General features: G+C 47.5%; 1 protein-coding gene across 2 annotated transcripts in view; it reads left to right on the forward strand.

Moving 5' to 3' along the window:
- WWC3 (WWC family member 3) overlaps positions 1 to 13,097 on the forward strand; it is a 109,688-nt gene that overhangs the window by 69,775 nt on the left and 26,816 nt on the right. For both annotated transcript variants that reach the window (XM_027533344.1, XM_027533345.1), the window contains 2 exons: positions 15 to 88; positions 12,575 to 12,817. In XM_027533344.1, the coding sequence (XP_027389145.1) occupies positions 15 to 88; positions 12,575 to 12,817 (317 nt within the window). The remainder of the gene's footprint in view (positions 1 to 14; positions 89 to 12,574; positions 12,818 to 13,097) is intronic.

A 13,097-nucleotide genomic window follows, 5' to 3' on the forward strand; every position in this document is an offset into this window, starting at 1 on the left:
TCTGTTCCAAAAAGTTCATCTTTGATGATAAAACAAGGCTTGTGGATCGGGTCAGGCTTAACTGGCAGTATGAGGAAGCCAGAAAGAGGTAAGAAGCTCCTTTTCAAACCTTGCCTTCTCCTTATTTCCTTTCTCCTGTGGAAAGAGGTTTTATGGAGTTTCAATGTGTGATTTATCCACATCTTACCAGAAAGCAATGTCTGATAGAGTATAGAATTAAGACTCTTCAGTTTATGTGTAGCTTCTGAACACATGTGACAGAATTTCACATGCATTTAAAACGGGAACTTCTCAATATTGCAAACAGTTATAAAGACAGGATATAATAAAAATAGAGACTTTTCGGGCTCTCTTTATCCTCTCAGGGAATTCAGAACTCCCTCCTTCCCTGCCTTCTAACTGAGCATCAGTCCCTCAGAGCAGCTTAAGCATAACTGTTTTTTTTTTTTATATATGTGTCATCTCATTCCATAGATTAACAACAAAAGCCATGTATCTTGGTTTCAAAGACAGTTTAATAAGGATTAGGTCAATGAGTGACAGCAGTACCTAATCTATGTCATTCTGACGGAGAGAACTGAAACATAATCGTGTCTGTTAACCTGTGTTGTAGGTGACCTGCCTTCTGCAAATTGAGACTTGACCTTGTTTGTGTGTTTCAAAATGTATCTCTCCCTCCTTCTTCTCTCTGTCCCTCCCTCCCGGTCTCAGCCAGGATTCACGGGCAGCACCACCAGCTGGGCTGTTATCCTCGCAGGCAGTGTTTTGTTTAAATTTATTTTACTGGGCTGTGTCGGGTCTTAGTGGCGGTGCACAGGCTTCTCTCTAGTTGTGGCACATGGACTCAGTGGTTATGGTGCATGGGCTTAGTGACTCTCTCTTGTGCCTTCTGAAAAGAGTCTTAAATCCAAGCTGTTCCAAAATGTGGGCTTCGGGAAGCCATGGTGCCTGTCTTTTTCAAGAAGTTTCTTTAGTCACATATGAACTGCTGTGCTGGGGGTGGAGGAAGAGGAGCGAATGCCAAGCAGGTCGAGGGCGTCCATTCTGGAAGCTAAATAGTTGGGCTTGCTCAATATACTGTATCATTCAGGGATGTCTGGAAATCCGCTTCATGGCCTTTTTAGCAAATGTAAAAATAGCATCCAAAGCAGATCATCTGACTCCCCGCTGGAGGGCCGGCTGGAGATGACCCAGCCTCTGCTCGGAGCCCCTCTGCCTGATCCTCCTGGCTCTTGCTCTGCAAGATGCAGTGATATGCTCAAAGAGGGCACTGCACTTCCCTGTGGACCACTTCCCCGGCCTCAGGCATCCACTCTCTGGAGCTCGCTGGTGGCGTTTGTCCGACGCTATTGTCTCAATATTGAGAATATTGTCTCAATTGTCCTCTGCTCCTTGCATGTTTCTGCTGCACCGTGTGGGTGTTGGAATTCGCTGCGTTGTATTAAACCACAGAAACTTGATGGGTGCTGTACTTAACGTAATTGTTACTGTTTGGCTGTGACATTTACCAGCCATAGCAAGGGATATTCTGGTTTTCTAGAGATGATGTTGGTACAGAGTGAATAATCTTTGAAATATCGAGATAATAACATTTGGGCAGAAAGTCCAGGATTTAAGAGCATTCTTCAGGGGAGGACACTGTACTTCATCAGTGTCTTTTAAAGGGGAGGAGTATCTCAGGGTCACCAGAACCTTGTTAGGAAAGGCACCGCAGTTGCAGAGGAGGGTCCTGTCCCCAGCACGTCGACCTTTGTGGGAAAGTAGGGGCTTCTCTGGAGAAGGCAATGGCACCCTACTCCAGTACTCTTGCCTGGAGAATCCCATGGATGGAGGAGCCTGGTAGGCTGCAGTCCATGGGGTCGCGAAGAGTCAGACATGACTGAACGACTTCACTTTCACTTTTCACTTTCATGCATTGGAGAAGGAAATGGCAACCCACTCCAGTGTTCTTGCCTGGAGAATCCCAGGGACGGGGGAGCCTGGTGGGCTGCCGTCTATGGGGTCGCACAGAGTAGGACTGAAGCGACTTAGCAGCAGCAGCAGCAGCAGCAGCAAGGGCTTCTCCAAAGTGCCTTTCTGGGCTGCCTTGGCCACATTTAGAGATGCAAGATCAGTTGCAAGGACATGCCAGGTTGGCTCACAATTGTTCTTTCCCCACTAGAATAGTGGTTCCGACTAGGGCAGGGAGTGAGGGAGGGGTGCAATGGTGGGAACCCCCCCTACCCCTGGTGGGTTTCTGGCCACATTTACAGATGTCAACAGTTGTCATAGCTCTAGGAGAGGCACCAATGGCATCAAGTGGGGAGAGACCAGAGAACCCTCCGGCCCCCATGTCACTAGTGCTGGAGGATTGTGCTGTCTCAGTAGGTCCACATCTGCCTCATTTCCATATGGGCAACCCCAGCAGCTTCCTGCACACCTGGCAGCCATGGGCAGAGAAGCTGCCAGGGGTGGGTGGGGGCTGGGAGACTGTACTTCTGACCGGCACCTGCCCTGTTCACAGACATGGCGTGGTTTATGTGAGGCCATAAGGACATATAAACTCCCCCACAGCTAGCAGACATTGTGAGGACCTCAGTGAGTCTGCCTGGGGGTGGAGATAACCTCAGATAGTACCTGCGGGGTGTGCGCCTGCATGCATGCACGCTGCATATATGTATAGACACACAGGGTTCAGAAGCATGTACAAATCTGCTTGTATGTCTATGTACACATGTAACATGTATGCTTGCATTTATTTGTGTGTATATATAGGGCTTCCCTGGTGACTCAGACAGTAAAGAATCTGCCTGCAATGCAGGAGACCTGGGTTTGATGCCTGGGTTGGGAAGTTCCCCTGTAGGAGGGCATGGCAATCCACTCCAGGATTCTTGCCTGTAGAACCTCATGGACAGAGGAGCCTGGCGGGCTATAGTCCATGGGGTCACAGAGTTGGACACGATTTAGCATATATATACCTGTGTGTTTTCCTGCTTGTTTGTATTACATAAATAATACATGAATACATTGCTTTTGTCAAAGATTCAATCGGTAGAGACCTCCCATCTTAACCTCCTCTCTAATCCTGCCACCCACCATTAATGATTTGGTGTGAAACCTTCCAGGTTTTATGTAGACATTTAAGTAAATGAAGCTCAGTGTAGTTAAATCTAGTATATGATGCATAGCTTTTCTAATGATTACAACCATCCTCTCTGGATGGACATCTCGATGATTCCAGTTTTTTTCTTTTCACAAATAGCGCACATCTATGTATAGGCCCCAGCCTTGCAGGAATACCTGTTTCCTTGGACGGATACTTAGCAAGGAAACATATGGGTCTAAAGACCTTTATGTTGGAAGTTCTGATCGGTCCCACTGAATTGTCTTCCAAAATGACGTATACACTTTACCCTGCCATCAGTAGCCATGGAGAGCCCTGATTTCTGTGTCTCCTCATCCTGGTTAAATACCAGCATTCTTCGTACATTTTTTTGGAGTAGTGGACAAAGACATTCTGTGAGTTGTCACGTCCTTCCCTGGTGAAGGATGCAGGGAATGGTGTACTGATGGTGCAGATCAGCATACTTTCAGTTATTTAAATTGCCAGGTCTGAATTGTTTTTGCAGACAAGCATTCCTTTCACAACATGTTAGATTCCATCAGTCCCTAAGGGATGGGGGTGGCCCCCCAGGGGATGTTTTCGGTTCTTGTGACTGGAGAGAGGGCACTTCTGGCATCCCATGTGGGGACCCCAAGGGTATTGCTCAACAACGCACAATACCCAGGACAGTCCCCCCAGCAAAGACTCGGATGGCCCAGAGTTTCTTGCTGCCTTCAAGAAATCTGACTCTTGGGCTTCTTATCTTGCTCCGAAATCCCTACTGTGTGTGGCAAGACCCAAGGGCAAGTCTTCCACGGACTCAAGGTCTGTTCCAGCCACGCTGGCCCCCGCGGTGTTCCTTACACATATTGGGCCTAACACCTGTCAGGCACACTCCTGATTTAGTGCTGGAGGTTGGCACAGTAACGGCCGCTGAGATGTCCATATCCTAATCCCTAGAACCCGTGACTCTGTTGCCTTCCTTGGCAGAAGGAGCTTTGCAGATGGCCTCAAGTTAGAGATCTTGAGATGATGCTGGATCACCTCGATGGTAGCCGTTTAGTCACTCAGTCGTGTCCAACTCTTTGCGACCCCGTGGACTGTAGCTCACCAGGCTTCTCTGTCTGTGGGATTCTCCAGGCAAGAATACTGGAGTGGGTTGCCATGCCCTTCTTCAGGGGATCTTCCCGACTCAGGGTTCGGACCCGGGTCTGCACATTGCAGGCAGATTCTTTACCATCTGAGTCACCAGGGATTACCTCAATAGGCTCAGTGTAATCCCAAGGGTTCTTAGAAGAAGGAGAAGCAGAGAAGGAGATGTGAGGATGGATGCAGAGATCAGAGTGATGCAGGCCTGTGAGCCAAGGAAAGTGAGCAGCCCCTAGAAACCACTGCAAAATATATTCCTCCCTTGAGCCCCCAGAAGAATCACAGCCCTGTCACTCATTGTTGACTTCTGTCATCTGGAACTGTAAGGTCTACGGCCATACCACCCCAAATGTGCCCGATCTCATCTAATCTTGGAAGTTAAGCAGAGTCGGGCCTGGTTAGTACTTGGATGGGACTGTAAGGTAGTGATATGTGTTGTTGTAAGCCTCCCAAGTTTGTGATCATTTGTTACAGAAATGAAAGGCAAGTAACACAGTACCCTTGGCCCCTGCTGTTTCCTCTGCCTGCAATGGGATACTTGGCCTCAAAGGGTCATGTGGCCTCTGCTCTCCTTCCACTCACTGTCAGAGACACTTTTCTCATCATTCTGAATAAAGGATCACTCCCATCCACCACCCCATTACCCTGGTTCTCCCAGCAAATGTAACCAGCTAACCTGCTCTATACTTTACGCATGTGCCTGTTAAGTCTCTTCAGTCATGTCCAACTCTTTGGGATCCCACGGGCTGCAGCCCGCCAGGCTCCTCTGTCCGTGGGATTTTCCAGGCAAGAATACTAGAGTGGGTTGCCATGCCTTCCTCCCCAGGATCTTCCCAACCCAGGGATCAAATCTGCATCTCTTGTGTCTTCTGCATTGGCAGGTGGGTTCTTTACCACTAGCACCACCTACGGAGCCCATACTTTATGTGTTTGCTTTTTTTATTGTTTGTTTTTCCCTGCAAGAATGGAAACCTCATGAGGGCGGAAATTTTTGTCCAGTTAGCTCATGACTATAATTCCAGCAACTAAGTGTCTGGTGAATATTTACTGAAAGAGTAAACAGGGGTCCCCTTAGATCACATGTGCTCTTTGACCTTCACCCCTATGAACAAGCGGGTGGAAGGAATTCTTGGACCCAGGTCAGCGCCAGGTCAGCTGCTCTGCTCCTGGCTCCTGCCCCCAAAACCCTCGTCCTGGTATGAGCCTTGGGCTAATTCCCCTGGATTTACAAGAAGAAAAGGCCTTTAGACATGCATGCCCTTGGGGATCTCATGGAGGCGGGTCATGGTCTGTTCATTTCTGAAACTGTTCACATGACACGTTATCGCTCCCAGCTCAGCTTGTGGTTCCTGGGCTTTCGTGGTCATTCAGAAGGGCTTGTGGTCATGGACCACCCCATCATGAATCCTCCTCTTGGGTGTTGGAAAAAACAGCTTTGGAGCTGGGCCCTGAGGGATGTTGGAATTCCAGCTGCCCATATGTTGAGGAAGAGCTTTCTCAATCAACGGGGCACAGGGATCAGGGCGGAGAGTTGTATAATTGCAAGTTTCTTAGGGAGCAGGGGAGAACAACCCCAGAGAGAGTTCTCTGAGGCTCACTTTATGGTCAAGGATCACTTAGGCTGTAGATCTTGATATTTGATAGTTAGTTCGGTGCTTTCATTGGAGCTTCACCTGCTTAAAAACATCCTTGAGGCATTCTTCTGGTTGCCAGGCTGTACCCCACGAAGATTAGCTTCCTTCCCCTCTGTAAAACCTCCTGGGCTTTGCCACTTCTAAATGGGGAAAAGCTGATGCCTTGATGTATTTCCTTGTATATTTAGGTTCGAGATTCTTTCTCAGAGCTGGGAAATCATCAAAAGACAATAAATGTTCTGGACAATGAGGGGTTTCATGTCTCTTCAGATTTAAAGGAAGTTTATAGAAGCAGAACTCATAATTCCAAACGATGGTATGATTTCTAGAGAATTCTCTAGACCAGACCACCACTGTCATGGTGACTAGTTTTGTTTTCAACTCTGGGTCATGTGTGCTCAGTCACTCAGTCGTGTCCGACTCTTTGCGACCCCATGGACTGTAGCCCACCAGGCTCTTCTGTCCATGGGATTCTCCAGGCAAGGATATTGGAGTGGGTTGCCATTTCCTCCTTCAAGGGAATCTTTCCGGCCCAGGGATCGATTCTGTGTCTCTTGCGTTTCCTGCATTGGCAGGTGGATTCTTTACCACTTGGGAAGCCCTCTAGGTCATGTGAAATATATCCCAACAACTGTTTCTTCCTTTTCCTTCAGGAACATCACTTTGGTTCCCAAGGCAGACCTTACAATAGGAATATTTTCACACTATTGGTTAAAAACTTGAGAGAATTTTTCAAAGCCAGTTTGGAGGAACAAGTCTTCTTGAAGCAATCCTGATGACGCAGATGGCTCCTTATTTTTAACCTAAGAGTGCTTGTTCCAGAACTGTGCACAAACTGTAGCTGTTTCCATAGAAACACTTGCCGTCCTGATAGGAACAAAACATTCGGCCCGGCCTGTGTCTCCGCGTCTCAGTGTTTGCTGCCAGGACGTGTCCTGTGCCGTTGCTGATGGAGCGTTAGGATTCCAGCTGAATTCGATCAGTCCCTTGGATTTTCCCTTCAGTTCTCCAGTGACCGTGTATCTGGGTTTGGGAATAGGGCATGGCCGTGAGAGACAAAGGAAACAGGCCAAGAGAAAGAAACCTGGAGACCATCTGCTTTCCATTTAAAGAAGTCATTCTGAAGCTCTGTTTGTTCAGAGGGGATAAGATGTGAGGGCAGGGAGGGGTGTTGGGGTGTTTGCAGGCCCATCTTTTTTTTAATAAATTTTTAAAAGATTATTTATTTTTGGCTGAGCTGGGTCTTCGTTGCTGCATGGACTTTTTCTCTAGTTGTGGCAAGCGGGGCTACTCTTTGTTGTGATGCATGGCTTCTCCTGGCGGCTTCTCCTGTTGCAGAGCACGGGCTCTAGGTACATGGGCTCAGTAGTTGTAGCACACAGCCTTAGTTGCTCCACAGCGTGTGGGACCTTCCTGGACCAGGGATGAAACTCGTGACCGCTGCCTTCACAGTCAGATTCCCAACCACGAGCCCACCAGGGAACATAGGCCCTTCTTATGCCACACGGTCTAGATTCAGACTCCCTGAGTTTCCAGTATAAAGAGTCGAGCTGAATGGACACTAGTTGACCAATATTTAGTTCATTGAGGTAAAGTGATTTCACTGTCCATATGACTCAGATCTCAGATGAGACTGTGGTGGACTTTTGATTTCCATTTAAATAGGTATTTGCAGAAAGAAAACTAAAGAGAGAAAACATAAGAAGCATCAAGTCTATAGCTACAATTGACATCTGAAGGCACAAGACTCTAACCTGGCACCGTGTCCTAGAACGTGGCATTGGGTCCATCATGTCCCCTCACCCTGAGTCAGGGCTGTGGCTGGCCTGGAGTTCCATTTCTGTTCCAGAAAGTGGCAGTATTTTAGGAACGTGCAAAATTATATCATAGGTCCCAGAGTTGAGGTATAAATTCAAAGAACTGGGGATTACTCTGAATATGTAGAATATGCCTCAAAACTGTGCAATATTAAAAGCGCATTTTCTTCTTTGAAAAATGCAAGTCATATTTAAGATTTCCACATGAATCGTAAGGGTCCGAGCAGTTTCTGCCACATAAATGCAGGTTTCCATTCATGGTTTAATGGTGCCTGGGTTGTAACAGTAAAGGTGTTTGGGCAAAAATAGTAAGGGAAAAATGATTCATATTTGACTTCTGTCTACATTAGGCCTGTTCAGGGGGTGAAATTTAGAAATCATACGATAAACATGAGACCGGAATGCTTGACTGAGGACTTGCTTTCATTTCTTGACTATTCTGTGCACAGGGACGTGTGTCTTAAAGCCTTTAAAAGGCGTTTGTGAGAGGATATATATAGGCTATAAAAGGGATTACCTATCAAAAATAAAAATCAGTAAACTCAGCTGACTCTCAAGGAAAAAACAAACCCTCACCAGTTTTAAACTGATCTTGATTCTCTTTGAAAATGAACTTGGGCAGTTCCCTGGCAGTCCAGTAGTTAGGATTATGTGCTCTCACTGCCATGGTCCCGTGTTCAATCCCTGATTGGGGAATTAAGATCCCACAAGCCACACAGTGCAGCCAAAAAAAAAAAAAAAAAAAAAAAGGACTTGGAAAAGTTTCTTTTTTTGCAAATTTTAATTGTGACCTCGCTTTGTTTCCTTATATTTCATTTCACTGAGAAAATATGGTAGAAAATAGCCTTTCTGGAAATGGTTTTCCCTTTATTTCTGGAATTTGGAATGATGGTGCTTGCAAGAGTGGGGTTCCAATTCCACACTGCATATCAGCTACTGGGTGTGGATATAGAAGGGACATCAGAACTGTACATTTGTTATTTAGCCTGAGGTAGGTCTCTTGGATCCATTAATCCTAACACAGGAAGGGTCCGCCTTGCAGATGCTCTTCTCCGGGCCAGCAGCACGGTACACAAGGCTTATTGTTTTAAAGGTAAAGCCATCCTGCCTCTTCTGCGGCAAATATTCAAGACACCACTTGTACAAGAAATGTACAAGAAGGAATTCTTCTAGCATTCTTGTTTCCTGGCACACACAGACAGATACATGCTTCTTTCAGCCTGGCTAAGAGCAGACCCCCAAATGTCTTAACTCCAGATTATGGATCTAGACAACGAAATTACACTTTTTAGTCTATTCCAGTCAGCTTCCCTTGTGGCTCAGACAATAAAAAATCTGCCTGCAATGCAGGAAACCTGCGTTTGATTCCTGGTTCGGGAATATCCCCTGGAGAAGGGAATGGCAACCCACTCCAGTATTCTTGCTTGGAGAATTCCATAGACAGAGGAGCCTGGTGGGCTACAGTCCATGGGGTTGCAAAGAGTCAAACACAACTGAGCGACTAACACACACAATATATGCCAGTATTCCTCTAGATTCATAGGGAGCTCTGCAGTGATTTGCAGTGCTATGAAATTTAATTATTAAAAAAAAAAAGGCAATAAACCTCGTTCTTAAGCACAGTGTGCTCATCTAGTGCTCAGTACAGCCCAAACAACCTTTCCAGGTGGGTTACATTAAGTCAGCTTCACCCAAATTGTTTCTGCTACTGAAGTCACCCCTCACCATATGTCCATACAGCTTTTTCTTGCAAGCTCTGGAAAGTTACAGTACACTGTTTAATTCTGGTCACTGTACTATTTCTTTTATACTCACAGTGGACAGACCTTTGGAAATCTGCCCTTTGCCTCTCTTTCTTCTCGTAATTCAGTTTTTCCTTTGTTCTGATAGTGGATATTACCTGGGGGCTTCCCTGGTGGCTCAGATGGTAAAGAATCTGCCTGCAATGCAGGAGACATGGATTCTATCCCTGTGTTGGGAAGATCCCCTGGAGAAGGAAATGGCAACCCACTCCAGTATTCTTGCCTGGAGAATCCCATGGACAGAGGAGTCTGGTGGACTACAGTCCATGGGGCTGCAAAGAGTTGGACACGACTGAGTCACTTGAGATTTTCCTGGAAAAAGCAGGATTATCTAGGATTGGATCTCCACTCACCCTCAGCAACTTGAATCCCCGTGCAGTGGTGGCTAACCTGGAGCTGGCCAATGCAAATGGAATCTTGATCTCCTCACATGTTAACTTCAGAAAACTCAAAAGGAGTGCTTTTTAAAATATGTGTGCTTGTAGTATGAGAATTATTATTATATATGACCAGGTAATACTGATAACTTTACTTGGGCTCAAATAGGCTTTCCTGTGTACATTGAAATGAAAAATTATGAGGACCCAATGGATTTGCTCTTTGTACATCTCTTTTATATTTATTCCTTACCTTTGACTTGGCTTGATCTACAGTAGAATGTTCCAAAAATTTCGCTGGGTCTAATGTCTGATTTGGTGCTAATTTATGGGTCTGCTTGGAGTGCTTCCTTGGACTTCAGTTATATGACTGCCATAAATTTTAATTACACTAATTAGAGAGAGGTAGATGCTTAAGCCCAGTTGGATTCCTAACCCTTTTGAGCTGCATCTGTCATTAGTTTTTTCAGTGACATGGTTTGGCACCATTTTCAACACATTTGCAGGAAATTGGTCTTATGTTAGAAAAGAATTTGCCTAATAAACCTACTGACATTCAGCTATTTTCTTTACCTTCTTGGGGAACTGGGCTTGAGTAAAACGTGCGCATTTAAACTATAACTTGTATACTCTTTTCTTTTCATGACTGTGGATTTTCTAATTGGTTTGGTGCTTGAAGAAGGTTGTTGTTGTTGCTCAGCCATGTCTGACTCTTTGTGACCCCATGGACTGTAGCATGCCAGGCTTCCCTGTCCTTCACCATCTCCTGGAGCTTGCTCAAACTCACATCCATTGAATCAATGACCCCATCCAACCATCTCACCCTCTGTCTGTGGTCCCCTTTTCCTCCTGCCCTCAATCTTTCCCAGCATCAGGGTCTTTTCCAATGAGTTGGCTTTTCGCATCAGGTAGCCAAAGTGTTGGAGCTTCAGCTTCTTCACTTGAAGAAGGCTCCTTGGCCAATCCTTTTGTCAGATTGACTAGTCTCATGCTCACGTCTAGTTCATGAGCAGCTCAGACTGGTACAAGGATATCCCACAGACCTTAACACATGGGCCAATGCCAGTTGACTGTCAGTATCTGCGAGGAAGCACAGTGTTGAGATGGATTCTGAAGTCTGGACCCAGCGAGGACACCAGCTTCGATTTATGATATGTGTCCTGAGTACCAAATGGGACAGTCTCAAAAGCACTCTTGCCTTTCTCATTTTAGTGAGGATCATCCTATCCCTGCCTGATGGAAGCCCTAAGAGCTCCAAGGACAGTTTGCATTCTCCAGACCAGGCTGGGGTGCCTGAAAAGCAGCGGGTGTCACAGTTTGGCAAGAAGCACCTAGGAGGGCTTGTCAAAACCCAGGTTGCCCCACTCCATCTGCAGAGCATGGTGTTCAGCAGATCTGGGGTGGGACCTGAAATTTGCATTTGTAACGAGCTCCCAGGTGATACTGAGGCTGACTCAGGGACCCCACTTTGAGAACCACTGTCTTGAGGCTAGAGGACTGAGTGCACCTGCCACTTAGCTGCCCTCACAGCTCTCTGTGACCTCAGAGACGTCATTGGATTTAGTTTTGGGCCCATGTGCCAATCTCTGTCCGGCACAGGGCTGGCTTCTGGTCAGGTCTGCAAATCCTTCTTTCTGCCCAGAAGCCACCCTCATCTTGAGCCACATATAAATGTAAAGGGCTTAAAACATCGTGCTCCTGCTTTTAAGGATGCTCTAAAAACACGAGCCACGTCTCTTTCACTTCCCCTGCCTTCAGCACAACCTCAGGACACTAGTCTGTCTGCCCAGTGGGCCTGTGGGCCATTTGGGTGCACCGGGTGGGGGTGACGAGAGCTGTATTTCTGCAGCTTAAGGGTTACCCTGCACCACATCCAGGCTCACTGCGACTTGACTGCCATTCTTTCATATACTTGCTGGCATATTCATTCTCCATTTCACGCGTTTAGCTTTGGCTGAGTACCTGCTCTCTGCCAGGCATTTTGAATGTCCTGCATGGTCAAGGCCTCCGGCACTCTTGAGGATCCCATGAGGGGTGTGATTCTCTTCTGGGTTTTCTCAAGGCGGGCTCCACAGCTAGGTGCACAGAGAAGGCAGGCGGCCGGAAGCATCTCTTGTGCATCTAGCATGGTGTTTAGCTACTGATGAGGAAGGGGGTGCTGAGAGAAATGAGCTGGCTCTGTCTCGTTCCAAAACAGCACACATAGGAAGCAACGCTAGGCATGTGGGTGAATCAGGGTCTTCTTTGGAACAAATATGCGTGTGTGCTCAGTTGGCTTCAGTCGCGTCCAACTCTGTGACCCCATGGACTGTAGCCCGCCAGGCTCCTCTGTCCATGAGACTCTTCAGGCAAAAATACTGGAGCGGGTTGCCATGCACTCCTCCAGGGAATCTTCCCAACCCAGGGATCAAACCCAGGTCTCCCGCAATGGCAGGTGATTCTTTACCACTGAGCCACCTGGGAAGCCCTGCAACAAACATCCTTACTGTCATCCCAAATCTCGTAGGCCAGGGCAGATGATGCAAAGGGCTTCCACATCGGGTTCATTCCACCTCACTTCCAGATCCCTTATTTGTGCCATGTTAGGTTGACTCAGTGCACTCATTCCGCTATTGGTTAGAGTGAGTTTCTAGAATCTGCATGGTGCAGAGACTGTGTAAATGTGCGTGTGTTTCATCAAGTTCGTGGATCTTCCCATGTCCATCTTCTGCAGAGTCTCGAACATCCAGCAGCAGCTGGCCCAGCTGGAGAGCGAGTCGTGGCCGGGCCTGGCTGAGGCCGACAGGGACCGGCTGCAGCTCGTCAAGGAGAAGGAGGCCCTGCTTCAAGAGCTACAGCTCATCATCCAGCAGAGGCGGCCGGCAGAGGACGTGGTGAGACTGGAGGAGGAACGGCGGCGCCTGGAAGAGGAGATCCAGCGTGCCCGGGCGACGTCCATGCAGGGCGCCACCGAAAGGTGGGCAGGTAGCGCCGGAGGAGCGGCTGGCAAAGCCAGATTGCATGGCTGCATGTGGTCACTGATTGCTCCAGCAGCTACTGCCTGGTGGAAGGTGGATGGAGCATGTACCTGCCCGTCCTCCAGGGGTGCCAGCTCTGCTCAGGGCTCCAAGACTCCTGGTCCCTGTTCACAAGTTGGAGACGGTCGAGAAGGGGATGGAGGAGGGAAGAAGACCGGGGAACCCATGACTTAGACCCTGCCTGCTCCCACTGCAGGTGCCAGGTGCCCCGCCCCTGTA

This window comes from Bos indicus x Bos taurus, chromosome X (genome assembly GCF_003369695.1).
Source record: "Bos indicus x Bos taurus breed Angus x Brahman F1 hybrid chromosome X, Bos_hybrid_MaternalHap_v2.0, whole genome shotgun sequence".
Taxonomy (NCBI): Eukaryota; Metazoa; Chordata; class Mammalia; order Artiodactyla; family Bovidae; genus Bos; species Bos indicus x Bos taurus.